The sequence below is a fragment of the Hypanus sabinus genome, chromosome 4 (genome assembly GCF_030144855.1).
Source record: "Hypanus sabinus isolate sHypSab1 chromosome 4, sHypSab1.hap1, whole genome shotgun sequence".
NCBI lineage: Eukaryota > Metazoa > Chordata > Chondrichthyes > Myliobatiformes > Dasyatidae > Hypanus > Hypanus sabinus.
In genome coordinates, this window is record NC_082709.1 from 72,813,709 (window position 1) to 72,829,528 (window position 15,820).

The 15,820-nt window shown below is 41.5% G+C and overlaps 1 protein-coding gene across 3 annotated transcripts in view; it reads left to right on the forward strand.

Moving 5' to 3' along the window:
- fam117bb (family with sequence similarity 117 member Bb) overlaps positions 1-15,820 on the forward strand; it is a 207,805-nt gene that overhangs the window by 60,643 nt on the left and 131,342 nt on the right. For 2 of the 3 annotated variants that reach the window (XM_059967375.1, XM_059967376.1), the window contains exon 3: positions 8,695-8,787. The exons of the other annotated variant lie outside the window; for it this stretch is intronic. In XM_059967375.1, coding sequence (XP_059823358.1) covers positions 8,695-8,787 — 93 coding nt within the window. The remainder of the gene's footprint in view (positions 1-8,694; positions 8,788-15,820) is intronic. 3 annotated transcript variants of the gene reach the window in all.

Here is a 15,820-nt window from a genome sequence, read left to right on the forward strand (position 1 = left end):
TCATTACCATCGACAATAACGATCTAGAAATCGTCCACAAGTTCATATACTTGGGGTTGACCATTAACAACACTCTCTCCCTTGATGCTGAAATCGATAGGCTTATTGGTAAAGCCATGTCGATCCTTGCTCGACTCTCCTTGAGGGCCTGGGAGAATCCAGAACACGCTGCAAAGACCCAAGACTGCTGTATACAATGCATACATTATCAGCATCCTCCTGTATGGTAGCAAGACTGGACCATCTACTCCAAACAGGAGAAGAAACTCAATAGTTTTCACCTGCGCAGACTTCACTGGCGTCACCTGGAGAGACGAAGTCCCAAACTCTGAGGTCCTCTCCCACGCTGGACTTACCAGAATGTTCACACTTTTAAGACCATGCAGACTGCGCTGGCTGGGCCACGTCCGTCATATGAAAGATGGTAGACTGCCAAAGGACATCCTCCACTGAGGAGTAGCAACAGGCAAGAGGACCATTGGTAGACTTCAGCTTCGCTTCAAGGACCTCTGCAAGCGCAACATGAAAGTCTTAAAAATAAAGACAGAGTGCTGGGAGGATACAGCAGATGACCGCAACGAATGGCGAGGTACTCTTCAGCAACACCTAGAGTAAGGCGAAAAAGTGATCCTGAGTCAGTTTGAGGAGCGGAGAGCACAGCAGGCAACAATTTCACAACACCCTACACATGCAGCAACTGTGGCAGAGCCTACCGTTCCAGGATCAGCCTCAAAAGCCACAGTTGACGCTGCTCGACAAACCAGTGACCACCAGAGGCACAGTACCCATGGTCAACCACGACTGACAGACACCTCACACTATTTCACCTTTCTGACAGGGCGGGGGAACAATGACTATCTACCCTATCTATGCCCCTCATTAATTTCATATATGTATATCATTTTACCCCTCAGCCTCCATTTAAAAAAAAACAAGCTTGTCCAACATTACCTCATAGTTTACATTCTCCAATCCAGATACTTCCTGTAGTATGACAACTGCACACACACAATACTCCAAATTGTGGCCTAATTGTGGTTCCCATGTGACCTTAATCTTCTGGATCTGCCTACTATAAGCAGGCTTGTCAAATGCTTTACTATTGACCATGTAGATAATATTCAATGGTCGATATCATAAAGCACTGGTGAGGCCTCACTTGGGAGTATTGTGAGCAGTTTCCGGCCTCTTCTATAAGAAAGGATGTGCTGACATTGGAGATGGTTCAAAGCAGTTTCAAGAAAATGATTCTGGGATTGAAGAGTTTGTCATTTAAGGAGCATTGATACTCTACTCACTGGAATTCAGAAAAATGAGGGGTGACCTCATTGAAACCTATCAAATGTTGAAACACCTCGATAGAATGGATACGGAGAGGATGATTTCTCTGGTAAAGGAGTCTAAGAGCAGAGAATACAGCCTCAGAATAGATGGGCATCCTTTTAGAATGGAGATGAGGGATTTCTTTAGCCAGAGTGTGCCATGGGTGTGCTAATTCATTGCCATGGGTGACTGTGGTGGCCAAGTCATTGGGGATATATTATCATAGAACCATAGAACATTACAGCACAGAAACAGGTCTTTTGACCCTTCTTGGCTGTGCCGAACCATTTTTCTGCCTAGTCCCACTGACCTGCACCTGGACCATATCCCTCCATACACCTCTCCTCCAAGTACCTGTCCCAAGTTTTTCTTAAATGTTAAAAGTGAGCCTGCATTTACCACTTCATCTGGCAGCTCATTCCACACTCCCACTACTCTTTGTGTGAAGAAGCCCCCCCCCCCCCCATTTTCCCTTTAAACTTTTCTCCCTTCACCCCTAACCCATGTGTTCTGTTTTTTTTCTCCCCTAGCCTCTGTGGAAAAAGCCTGCTTGCATTCACTCTATCTATACCCAACTTAATTTTATATACCTCTATCAAATCTCCCCTCATTCTTCTATGCTCCAGGGAATAAAGTCCTAACCTATCCAACCTTTCTCTGTAACTCAGTTTCTCAAGTCCCGGCAATATCCTTGTAAACCTTTTCTGTACTCTTTCAACCTTATTAATATCCTTCCTGTCATTTGGTGACCAAAACTGCACACAATACTTAAAATTCAGCCTCACCAATGCTTTATGCAACCTCACCATGACATTCCTACTCTTATACTTAATACTTTGATTTATAAAGGCTAATGTACCAAAAGCTCTCTTTATGACTCTATCTACCTGTGGTGCCACTTTTAGGGAATTTTGTATCTGTATTCCCAGATCCCTCTGTTCTACTGCACTCCTCAGTGCCCTACCATTTAACTTATATGTTCTACCTTGGATTGTCCTTCCAAAGTGCAAAACCTCACACTTGTCTGTATTAAACTCCATCTGCTATTTTTCAGCCCATTTTTCCAGCTGGTTCAAATCCCTCTGCAAGCTTTGAAAACCTTCCTCACTGTACACTACACCTCCAATCTTTGTATCATCAGCAAATTTACTGATCCAATTTACCACATTATCATCCAGATCATTGATATAGATGACAATTAACAATAGACACAGCACTGATCCCTGTGGCACACCACTAGTTACAGACCTGCACTCAGAAAAGCAAACTTCCGCTATCTCTCTCTTGCTTCTCCCATTGAGCCAATGTCTAATCTACCTTACTACCTCACTATGTATACCTAGCGACTGAATCTTCCTAAATAATCTCCCATGTGGGACCTTTTCAAAGGCCTTACTGAAGTCCATGTAGATAACATCCACTGGCTTCCCTTCATCCACTTTCCTTGTAACCTCCTTGAAAAACTAATAGATTTGTTAAACATGACCTACCATGCACAAAGCAGTGTTGACTCTCCCTAACAAGGCCCTGTCTATCTAAATACTTGTAGCTCCTATCCTTCCAATAATTTACCTACTACCGACGTCAAACTTACTGGCCTGTAATTTCCCGGATTACTTTTGGAGCTTTTTTTAAACAACGGAACAACATGAGCTATCCACCAATCCTCTGGCACCTCACCCGTAGATACCGACAGTTTAGTATATCTGCCAGGGCCCCTGCAATTTCAACACTAGTCATCTTCAAGGTCCGAGGGGAATACCCTGTCAGGTCCTGGGGATCTATCTACTCTGATTTGCCTCAAGATAACAAGCACCACCTTATCTTCAATATGTATAGGTTCCATGACCTCACTATCTGTTTGCCTTATTTCCATTGACTCCGTGCTAGTTTCCTTAGTAAATACAGGCGCTAAAAACCCATATAAGATCTGCCCCATTTCTTTTGGTTCCATACATAGCTGGCCACTCTGATCTTCAAGAGGACCAATTTTATCCTTTACTATCCTTTTGCTCTTGATATACCTGCAGAAACTATGGGTTATCCTTCACCTTGACTGCCAATGCAATCTCATGTCTGCTCTTGGCCCTCCTGATTTCTTTCTTAAATTTTTTTTTTGCATTTGTTGTACTCCTCAAGCACCTTATTTGCTCTCTGTTTCCTATACATGTCATACACCTCTCTCTTTCTTCTTTAACAGAGTTCCAATATCCCTTGACAACCAAGGTTCCTTATTCTTATTCACTTTGCCTTTAATCCTGACAGGAACATACAAACTCTGCACTCTCAAAATTTCTCCTTTGAAGGCCTCCCACTTACCAACGACATCCTTGCCAGAGAACAACCTGTCCCAATCCACGCTTTTTAGATCCTTTCTCATTTCTTCATATTTGGCCTTTTTCCACTTTAGAATCTCAACCCATATCCTTGTTCAGGTATGGAGTTCCGGAGTTCTTTTCTTGACACCTTCATATATTTATAAAGTGCTATTATTGCCCATGTTAGTTTAGTTTAGTATTTTTTTTCAATATATATTTTTTCTCATATATAATTTCAATTTTTTTTTCTTTTTTCGATGATTATTTTTGTTTTTTTTTCATATATATTTATATAGACTTGATTGATTTATGTACCTTTTGTCGATTGATGTTTAATAGGATATTATTATCCTATTACTAATGTAATCTCAAGTTTATTGAATTTGTAATCTGTTCATTATTATGTGTTGTTTTTTTTATATATGAAATTTAATAAAAAGATTGAAAAAGAAAAGAAAAGAATCTCAACCCGAGGACCAGATCTATCTTTTTCCAAGATCAAGTTGAAACAAATGGTGTTATGATCACTGGAACCAAAGTGTTCCCCTACACACACTTCTGTCACTTGTTCTAACTTGTTTCCTAATAGGAGATCTAATATTGTGTCCTCTCTAGTTGGTACCTCTACATATTGATTTAGAAAACTTTCCTGACTGCATTTTACAAACGCTAACCCGTCTAGACCTTTAACAGTATGGGAGTCCCAATCAATATGTGGAAAATTAAAATCCCCTACTATCACAACTTTACGTTTCCTGCAGTTGTCTGCTATCTCTCTGCAGATTTGCTCCTCCAATTCTCGCTGACTATAATACAACCCCATTGTCATACCTTTCTTGTTTCTCAGCTCCACCCATGTGGTCTCGGTAGATAATCCCTCTAATCTGTCCTGCCTGAGCAATGCTGTAACATTTTCTGACTAGCAATGCCACCCCCCTACCCTTCATTCCTCTGCCTCTATCACGTCTGAAATATCAGAACCCTGGAGCATTAAGCTGCAAGTCCTGCCCCTCCTGTAGCCAAGTTTCACTAATAGCTATAATGTCGTCATTCCATGTGTCATTCAACGCCCTCAGCTCATCAGCCTTCCCCATAATACTCCTCGCATCGAAATAGACACACCTCAGAAGAATATTACCACCAGACACAACCCTGCTATTTGTGACTTTGCATGAACTTTTAACATAATTTATTTTTACCACAGCGCCACTATCTGCTCTGGTACTCTGGTTCCCATCCCCTTGCAAATCTAGTTTAAACCCTCCCCAATAGCACTAACAAACCTCCCTGCAAGGGTATTGGTCCCCTTGTGGTTCAGGTGTAACCTGTCTCTCTTGTACAGGTCCCACCTACCCCAGAAGAGGTCCCAATGATCCTGAAATTTGAAACCCTGTTCCCTACACCAGTTCCTCAGCCACGTGTTCATCCACCAGAGCATCCTATTGTTACCCTCACTGGCACGTGGCACAGGGAGCAACCTTGAGATTACCACCCTCGAGGTCCTGCTTTTTAACTTACCAAGCTCTCTTTACTCACTCTTCAGGACCTCCTCACTCTTTCTTCCTATGTCATTGGCACTGATGTGTACCATGACATCTGGCTGATCACCCTCCCACTTCAGAATGCTGTGCACGAGATCAGAGACATCCCCAACCCTGGCACCCGGGAGGCAACAAACCATCCGGGGATCTCTGTCATGACCACAGAACCTCCTGTCTGTACTTCGAACTATCATGTCCCCTATCACTACTGCTCTCCTCTTCTTCCACCCTCTCTAAGGCAGAAGTTGATAGATTCTGGATGAATCAGGGCATCAAAGGATATGGGGAGAAGGCAGTAGATTGGGGCTGAGAGGGAAAATGGTTCAGCTGTGATAAAATGGCACAGCAGACTCAATCGGCGAAATAGTCTAATTCTGCTCCTATATCTTTTGGTCTATCTTCAGTCATATTTGCCACTTCAAAAAAAATTGTGGTTTCGTGTGCTCACAAGTGTTTTGGAACTCCCTAGTTAATCCCTATTGCTCTTTAACAAAGGAGTAACATTTTTATTCTAAAGCCTTGTAGTAGTTCTGTTGTGGATGATGAGGATACAAAGATCTTGGTTAAGACCCCAGCAATTTCATCTCTTGTCTCTCTGAATATAGAACTTAGAACAGAACATTATGTTACAGACCATGATATTGTGCTGTTTCAATTAAACCAATGATACCTAATCTAATCTCTCCTTCCTTCACGTGGTCCATATCCATCCATTCTCTGCATATTCATGTAGCTATCTTAGAAACTGAAAAATCCTATCATATTTGTTTTGCTACCACCCCAGTAGCACATTCCAGCTCCTGCTGCTGTGTATAGTTTAAAAAAGACTTGCCCATTGCATCTGTTTTGAGCTTACACCCCTCTTACCTAAAACACATGCCCTCTATTATCAGTTATCATGACCCTGGGAACAGAAACAAACAACTACTCAGTCTGTGCCTCTCATAACTTTATAACTCGTGGTGATGAATTCTGTCAGACCCTGGGTATATCCAGTGCCACCTGCATATTGACACGACCTTATTTACTGTCCGCCATGTCCTTTGTTTTGGTAAATACTGCTGTCAAGTACTCATTTTGGAGCTTGTGCATTTCCTCTAGTTCCAGGTGTGACCCACTCCTTTGTGCACCTACCCTTTTATCTTCCTACTTTCTTGGTTGTACTATATGTATAAAATAACTTCAGATTTGTTAATTTAGATTAAAAATTAAAATAGTTTAGTTTAAAAGAATATTTTCATTTAACATCGGCTAGGTGATGTCAAAATGGATTTGAAGTTAATAACATAAATTTGGTCAGGTGTGAAATTCGAGTGGTACAAGCTGGAATGTAGGGGTTTGCATAATACTACTACAGTGCAGCGATCCCGATTCAATTCCTACCGCTGTCTGTAAGGACTTGTACATTCATGACCAGGTGAGTTTCCTCCGGGTGCTCTGGTTTGTCCCACTGTCCAAAGACATACGCGTTTGTTGGTTAATTGGTCATATGGGTGTAATTGGGCGGTGTGGGTTCTTTGGGCAGAAGGGCCTGTTGTTGTGCTGTATCTGCAAATAAATTTTTTTTTAAAAGAATGTAGATGAATAGAGGATGTCCAGTAGCCTTTCTCACCTGATTTATGGAGAAAACAAGCTGTCTTAAAATTCCGTGATTAAGAAGAGGCTACTGCATTGATGTATGATAGGAATATGGGTACATTATGTCTACTTAACAGTCTATGTGAACTACCTTCTCTCATTTATTCATATCCATAAAAAATGCTGAAACCGATATATTGATCATGTGGTAGAACTTTATCAGTTTTATGTATTTCTGTGCATTTACCTCATCCTTTGTAAACCAAGATACGAGATGGCAGATGATTGTAAGTTTTGAAATTTGATTGTTAATTGTAATTAGCACCATCCTCCCCACACATGTACACCCTTACTCCTGTATCACAGTTGTGTATTTGAGGTTGAGTGACATTTCTGTTTCTTCATACTGTTGGGTAGAACAAAGATAGTCACAGTAAAAGTAATAGATGCACGGCTTACTATTTCAGTCCTTTTAATCATGCTGCTAACTTTTGTTTGAAGTGCTTCAGTGTTGAGAAAATTATTAGCGTGCATATCAAGTCACTTGAGACAAGTTATATTTGTATGTTTTTTTAATGTTTTAAAATAGTACAAAATATGCATGCGTTTGTAGATTGTGAGGATAATTAAATTGGGGACACCAAACTAGAAGTATTTAGTTGAATTTTTGTTTTTTTCTAACGCTGCTGACGATCAAATACCATTTTGTGTGTTACTAATGCTTAAACAATGTGAGATATACACCTAGTGGCTACTTTATTAGGTACAAGAAGTTATGTTCATGAATTTCTGCTGCTGTAGGCCATCCATTTTAGGATTCGACATGTTGAGAGTTCAGGAATGCTCTTCTGCGTACCACTGTTGTAATGCGTAGTGATTTAAATATTTGTCACCTTCCTGCCAGTTTGAACCCATCTGGCCATTCTCCTCTGACCTCTTTCATTAGCGAGGTGCTTTTGCCCAATGAGCTGTCACTCACTGGACTTTTTTTCTGTTTTATGTACCATTCTCTGTAAACTCTACTAGATCCTAGGAGATCAGTTCCTGAGAGGCTCAAACCACTCCCATGTGGCACCAACAATCATTCCATGGCCAAAGTCACGTACATCATATTTTTTCCTCCTCCTGATGTTTGGCCTAAACAACTGATCCTCTTGACCATGTTTGCTTGCTTTTATGCATTGAGTTGCTGTCACATGATTGACTGATTAGATATTTGCATTAATGCACAGGTGTACCTATGCACAGTGATAGCTTTCCTGAAATGATGTTAAGTTCATTAAGAGGAGTATTCAGATAGCTATTTCCATACAATTATGATTCAATACTGCTTATGCTTATAATATAAAATAAAATTAGAAATTGCTGGAGAAATTGTTGGGGTTAGTTGTGAGAAACATTTTGGGACAATGACTTTGGTCAGAACCGGGAAAAAGTTAGAAATTGTGCTTTAAGTTGTAGAGAAAAGAGGAGATAATTATGATGTTTGAAAGTAAGAGATTTGTATAAATTATGCTTTTGCTGGCTAAAGGTGGTGAAGGGTTGTGAATTGCATCTGGTAAGTCTAGAGGAACTGTATGTAGATGAATGGAAACAGGAGGGAGAAAACAAAGTGTTTAAACTGAGGTTGCTAGGAATCTAGAGAAAAAATGTTGCAAGTCCTCAGCAGGCCAGGCAGAGGCCAGTGATGAGAAAATCAAGTGTCAATACTTAAGGCTGATCTTTTATCAGAACTAGTAGGTTTTGATAGAAACTGGAAGGCTGGTTATCTGAAATTAAGTCTTTTCCTCTTCCCGCTACAGCATATGATACAGCATATTCCAGTGAGGATTTCCACCTATTAGATTTGCAACACATGCAGCATTTTTTGCTTGTTTTGTTTATTGAAGGCAAATGAGCTTGTTTTCAAAGCAGTGATTTTTTTTTCTTGACAGACTCCAAATGCCTGGGCAGAAGAGATCTCTGAAAAAAAGAAAGGATCTCACAAACGTTCAGCATCCTGGGGAAGCAATGACCAGTTGAAAGAGGTTAGAGTTTTTACCTCACATTACGTTTTGCATTTCCATATTTCAGTATTCAACAATTTTCAGGCAGGATTCCTTGCCATTTCCGTGCTTACATATTGTTTGATTTTGATATTGCAATAATTGTCAGTGAGGTTTTGAACTTGTATTTTATGTGGCTTGTGAGCAACATTACTGCAAAAAATACTTAATAGAGATGTCAAGTAGACACGTGACTTTTTTGTGTTTTTGAAACTGGAGTCCAACTTGTAACTCACAGGCAAAACATATGCACAGTAACGGAATTGCGCCTGCGCACATAGCCTTTGTTGCCACACAGCTGGAATTGGATGCAGCTAGCAAAAGTTTATGAAACATGAAAGATTTTCTTTGTTGCACTGTATTTCATTATACCCTTCAATTAGTATATAAAATCAACAGTATGTGAATTTTCAGTTTTCATTCTAAGTATTCATAGTATGCATATTACGAAAAAAAGTCATTTGAAGTGCTGCGCAAGTTTTCAGGTGTGTAAAAATGTCCTGCTCAGAGCAATGGTTGGTCTGTGCAGCTGTAAGACAAATTAGAGGAAATGTTGACATTAACTCGAGAAGGAGGAGGTTATTCTGCATTCCAGTTTGGCTGCAGGAACGAAATAGCAGGAGCGTGCTCTTCAGGCCCTCGTGAAGGATCTTACAGTTCAGTGCTGCTTTCATGCATTAACCCCATATCTCTTGATTAGTATCTAAACAACTTTTGATATTTACTGGAAATAAGCTCCATGATGGAGCCTTCACTGCCATCTTAGATAGTGAACTTCTAAGACTTGCCACCATTTGGTGTAGAAATTTCATGTTTCATATTCCACAACTATGGGGTTGTGACTTTGGTTCCAGCACACGAGCCAGGAGAAATATCAATTGTGTATATATCCTGAAAGAATTGTCTTTGTTGCGAGAGATCATCTCTCATTCCTCCAAAGTCAAGTATCTCGTATGACAAATTTGCCATTCTGAGAATCCATTTCATGAACATTTGCTGCATTCTATACTAAGCGTACCCTATAGAGAGATTAACCAAATGTGCACACAGTTTCAGATATACACTCATCAGGGCTCTATGTAATTCGAGCAAGGTGACTTCAGGAGTGCTTTCAAATCCTCTTCAAGCTTCCTACTTGCTTGCTGCTCATTTAACATGATAACCCTTCCAAAGATCTATGTTGACCTTGCCTAATCCTATTGTTATTTTCTAAGCTCCTTATTACTTTTGAATAGATTCTAGTATTTTCCCTCATTATATCTAACTGGTTTATAGATTTTTTTTGTTTCGCTTTTTTTCAAATAGTGGGGTTATATTGTCTTCTAAATATCTGGTCCTGGGATTTAATTTTGTTCTGAAAATTAATTTCTTTTGTTATTTCCTCTAGACCAGTAGCCCTCCATTATTTCTCAAAGGTTTTCTTTGTCTTCTGCGGAGCAGAGACTGGCAGAAAATGTTTAAACTCTCCCTGATTTCCTTATTATTGAATACAATTTCTCACTGGTCTGTAAGGATTTCCTGTTAACCTGTTCCTCTTTGCCTCTTTAACACGGATTCAGGCACCCACCTTCTGTACCCTTTACAAGTGCATTCTGATTTTTTTTTATATCAGTACTTTGGTTGTGGCGTCTGTTTGGATTAATGTCCCTCATTATTATGGTTTTACCCTTATTACATACATGAATTGAATTGACTTTATTTTTTACATCCTTCACATATATGAGGAGTAAGAATCTTTATGTTATGCCTCCATTTAGATGTGCAATGTGCAATCATAGTAATTTATAATAAATAGAACAGTCAAAGTTGTATAGAGTACACTCAAATCAATGTGAGTTCATCAGTCTGATGGCCTGGTGGAAGAAGCTGTCCCAGAGCCTGTAGGTCCTGGCTTTTATGCTGTAGTACTGCTTCCTGGATGGTAGTAGCTGGAATAGATTGTGGTTGGGATGGCTTGGGTCCCCAATGATCCTACGGCCCCTTTTAACACACCTGTCTTTGTAAATGTCTTGAGTCATGGGGAGTTCACAACTACAGATGTGCTGGGCTGTCCGCACCACTCTCTGCAGAGTCCTGCGGTTAAGGGAGGACCAGGCAGCGAAGCAGCCAGTCAGGATGCTCTCAATTGTGTCCCTTGTAGAAAGTTCTTTGGATTTGGGGGCCCATACCAAACTTCCTCAACCGCCTAGGGTGAAAGAAGTGCTGTTGTGCCTTTTTCACCACACAGCTAGTGTGTACAGAACATGTGAGGTCCTCAGGGATGTGAATGCCGAGGAACTTGAAACTTTCTGATCTGAAGTTTTCTGATTTGTGCTGTGCTAGATCTATAGATAATTTTAAACAAGTGTTTTCTATCCCATGTCGCTTCTAAGATGCACTCAAATCAATCTGGTTTGAGTTTCTATGCTAAAATTCTTTCCTTCCACTGCCTTTAATTAAATTTCGGGACTGCCCTGCCTCCATTTCCATTTTATTCTTCAAGTATCCTTGAATGTTTTATTCACTGCACTGATTACTTTGAAACTAGGTCTCCTATTGGATATTGCATAGTATCCATCTGATTTTATTGAAGTCAAAAATTCAGTTAGCTTATCACAAATGTGCTTGCATTCATATTAAGAAATTAGAGTTTTGTCTGTGTACTGTTTTTCTGACACTGATTGGAGTTATACTCATATCTGCATGAATTGTCCTTTCTTGACAGGCTCTGGTACATGTTTTCCATTTTGTTGCAACTGGACCACTGCTTTGACCTTTGTTGATAATTTTGCAGATCTGCTCTTGCCAAAACAGCAATTGCAGCAGTTTGAAGAAATTTTTCTGTCTCATTCTAAAGTGATCAACATTCTGAGCCTGTGAACAACATCCCCAATTGTTTTAGTTTTCTAAGACAGGGAAACATTTCCCAGAATCCAGGATCAATCTCATTGAGATTTCCCACTTTTCATTGAGATAACCTCTGTCTTCTATAATTGCCAGAGCCACCAATATTTATTTTAAAGCCCTTTATGTAACTGCCTTTTTTCATTTTTCAGCCTAGTCCACTCCTTATCTTAACATCTTCCTTATACCATCCACCAACACCTCCATCATCCCAGGGATCAGTCCAGTAAATCTTTGTGTTACTTCTTCTGGGGCAAATAAATACCTTCAGGCAACGAACAAACTGTCAACAGTAAGGTGGTTCTTGCCACAACGTTACATAATGGTAACAACCTGTTTTCTCAGCCTTCAAAACAAAAAGAATTGAATAAAACACTGTGTGCCTGCAATATTATTTATACATAAGGACGACCAGATTCCATAAAACTAGTATCTAGCTGCCTTCAGAGAGTCTGCCCTCTGGTCTTCACCTTCCCATAAGGGGAAACATCCTTGCAGTATTTAGCCTGTCAAGTTTCACTCTTAAATTTCCACTCATAGAACATTGCACAACACAGGAACAGGCCTTTTGCCCTCAGTGTTGTATTGAGCCGGTTAAATTAGTAATCAAATAGCTAACTAAACTAATCTCTCTTTCCTATACAATGTCCATATCCTTTCATTTTCCTCACGTTCATGTGTCTGTAAAGTTTCACTGTTAATGTAATGGTTTCTCTGTAGAGCAACATTTGGGTTATGACTAGAGATGACGAGGCCTTTGGAATGTGTGCTATCCAGTGAGAGGCGTGTTGTTTTTTCTTGTGAGGCTGGGAGCAGGGATTTCATGGTTTTTTGTCAGCACGAGATGAAGCGAGAAGATGCGAAAGGAATGAGTTGGTAGACTGACATACGGAGTGGACTTGAAGCGAGGGTCTGACGGTCAGCGACACTCCGAGGAGGTCGATGGGGAACGAATGGACGAATCCGTGAGCTCCAACGTACACATTAGACTGCTTCATTAAAATAGGCCCTTTTACTTTTTATTTTCTTTACTAACCCTATAGTCAAATTAAGATTTATAAAGTTCAATCGTTAAGTTGCATATGGTGTACTGTCCGATATTTTGCGGTTCAGATTTGTAACCGGGCAACACATCATGCAGCATCCACACAAAGGAGATTGTTTGGTTTGTCTGGGCCAGACCCAGTAAGGGAACAGCCTGGTGTCTCTAGGGGAACATATTCCCAGCAATATACCAAGGAACTCCTGAAAGCAGAAGACCCTATTTCTGAAGGCTTAGAAGAACCATGCTCCAATGTGTCGCTATGGATAGAGGGTATTTATGCTAAAGCCATACTCGACACCAGGTTGCAGGTCACGTTCTTGTACTGTTCATTTTACAACTGGTATCTAAAACATTTACTATTGACACCATTCAGGGCACTAGGGATCTGAGGTATCAGTGCTGGTGATTATCCCTATGTGAAGCTGGAGTTTTTGGAGGCCAATGTGGGAGTGTCTGAGGTACTTGATACATTGGTGCTGGTTTGTCCGGATTCTGTTGAGAAGGGCGAATTTTCAATTCTGGTGGGGACCAACACCCATCTTGTGAGGAGGCTCATGGGGGCCTGCAAGGAGAACGCTGGTAAGAGCTTTCTGGGGATATCGTCCATGCAACTGGACCCTTCAGAGAAGGGTCGTGGAGACTGGCCCCTGAAGAGGTAGAAGACATTCGGCAGCATTTGTGTAAGTTGAAGGAAGCTGGGATCATCATTGTGTCCTAAAGCCCCTATGTGTCCCCAATAGTAGTGACCCGAAGGAAGAATGGGAAGGTACACATGAGTGTGGATTATAGGACTCTGAATAGCGCACCATCCCTGACCAATACAGTCCCGAAGATCGAAGACATGCTGGTCTGTCTGAGTGGTACGAAGTGACTCAGTGTGCTGGACTTGGGGAGTGGGTATTACCAGATTCCCACGAGTGAGGCCAACAAAGAAAACACGGCATTTATATGTCCACTGGGATTTTTTCCAGTTTGAAAGGGTCCCCAGGACATATTGGGAGACCCTGCAACCTTCCAGTGGGTCATGGAGGAGATGGTGGGGGATATGAACTTGAGGTATTGGTGTATCTACGTGACCTTATAGTGTTTGGGTCCACCTTGGAGGAACATGAAACGAGGCTTCTAAAGATGCTGGAGCAGCTGAAGGGTTGAAACTTTCCCTGGACAAATGCCAGTTCTGTCAAAAACCTATTAGCTATGTTGGGCACATAGTCGCACGGGACGGAGTAGATACAGATCCTGCTCAGATAAGAGGTGGTGACCACTTGGCAAAGATCCCAGACTGTGAGTGCTCTGTGCTCACTCCTTGGGTTCTGTGGTTACTACTGGAGGTTTATGAAAGGCTACGCGAAAGTGAGTCACCTGTTGAATCAGCTTCTGTGCGGTTACCCTCCCTTGCGGAAGAAAGGACAGAAGGGTGGAGAGTACCTTATTCCCTCGGAACCCTTTGTCCAAAGTGGGATGGAAAATGAGAGGAGGCCTTTCAGTCGCTGAAGGAGCTGCTGACCCAGGGCGCCGGTGCTGGCTTTTGCAGACCCCCAATTGCCATATGTACTGCACACTGATGCCAGCCGAGAGGGCTTAGGGGGCGTCCTGCATCAGGATCAGGGCACCAGATTGAGACCCGTTGCATCTGTCGGCTGAAGTCTGTTGCTCTCCAAGAAAAGCTATCCCACATGTAAGTTGCAATTTCTGGCGTTGCAGTGGTGGATAAGCTGAGTGACTATCTGTCCAGGGCCAAGTTTGAGGTGACGATGGACAACAACCCTCTAACTTAAATCCTGGCCTCGGCTAATCTAGATGTCACAGGCCATCAGTGGTTGGTGGTGCTTGCCTATGATTTCAACCTGAAATACCTGCTGGGAAGCAAGAACATTGATGCTGATGCTTTGTCCTTAAGGCTGCATGAGGGACTGGTCAGGGATGAGGAGTGGGAGAACGTTCCTGCCCCGGGGTGAAGACCATGTGTTAGTTTACCATCACCGTGAAGGCAGCAGGAAAAGAGGGGCAGGATCAAGCGGTGGATCATTTGTGAGCTTCTGATGATGCCATTCCCCAGGTTTACTGTAACATGACTGCTCTGAAGACAAATCAGCTTCAGAAATAGCGTTCTGGGGAAGTGGTGACTACTCAGCAAGATGACCCAGGCATCAGTACCATTTGGTTAGCAGTTGAAAAGGGAGACATGGCTCAGGCAGAGAAGACGAAACACGCGTCAGTACCTCCGTTACTGAGAGAATGGCCTCGGTTGGAGTTGCAGAACCAGATCTTTTCCCAGGTCATGTCACTCCTGGACCAATCTCGGCATTGCCAGGTGGTTCTCCTAGAGAAATATCGGACGATTGCTTTGAAGTCAATAACTTGGGGAATATTCCATCGGGCCCTGGGGACTTAACCAACTTGATGCTCTTTAAGAGACCCAACACTACTCCTCCTTTACCTCAACACACCCTAGCATTTCAATACACTCAGCACTGGTCTCCCTATCCTCCTTGGTAAATATTGATGAAAAGTACTCATCAAGGATCTCACCTACATCCTCAGCATCTAATCAAATGGTCCCTCCTTTATCCTTGAGTAGTTGTCCCTGGTTATCCTCTTGCTCTTGAATGCCTTGGGATTCTCTTTAATCCTACTTGCCATAGACTTTTTCATCACTTTCCTAATTCCCTTCTTGAGTTCTTAAGTCAGATCACCCTCAGTCTTTTATAAACTTCTGAGTCTGAACCCAACCTGTCCAGCCTTTCACATAAATGATCTATCTGTCAGTATCTGGGAATTCTAAGTAAACCTTTCTGCTGACTCCAGTGATATCTTTCCCTAAATTAGCAGAAACCCCAAAACTTTTAACACTAGTCTAGACATGGCCTCATGTACCATGATTTCTCTATATTTAACACTCCGAAATAAAAGCCATTGTCACATTAGTTTTTTCAATTACTTGCTGTACCTATATGCTAGTTTCTGTGTACAAGATCATCAAAATCCCTTTGTGCTGCAGCTTTCTACTATCTTTATCTGTTCTGTTTTATCATCCTTCCAAATGGAACAACTAGACATTTTTGCACATTTACTCCATTTACTTTT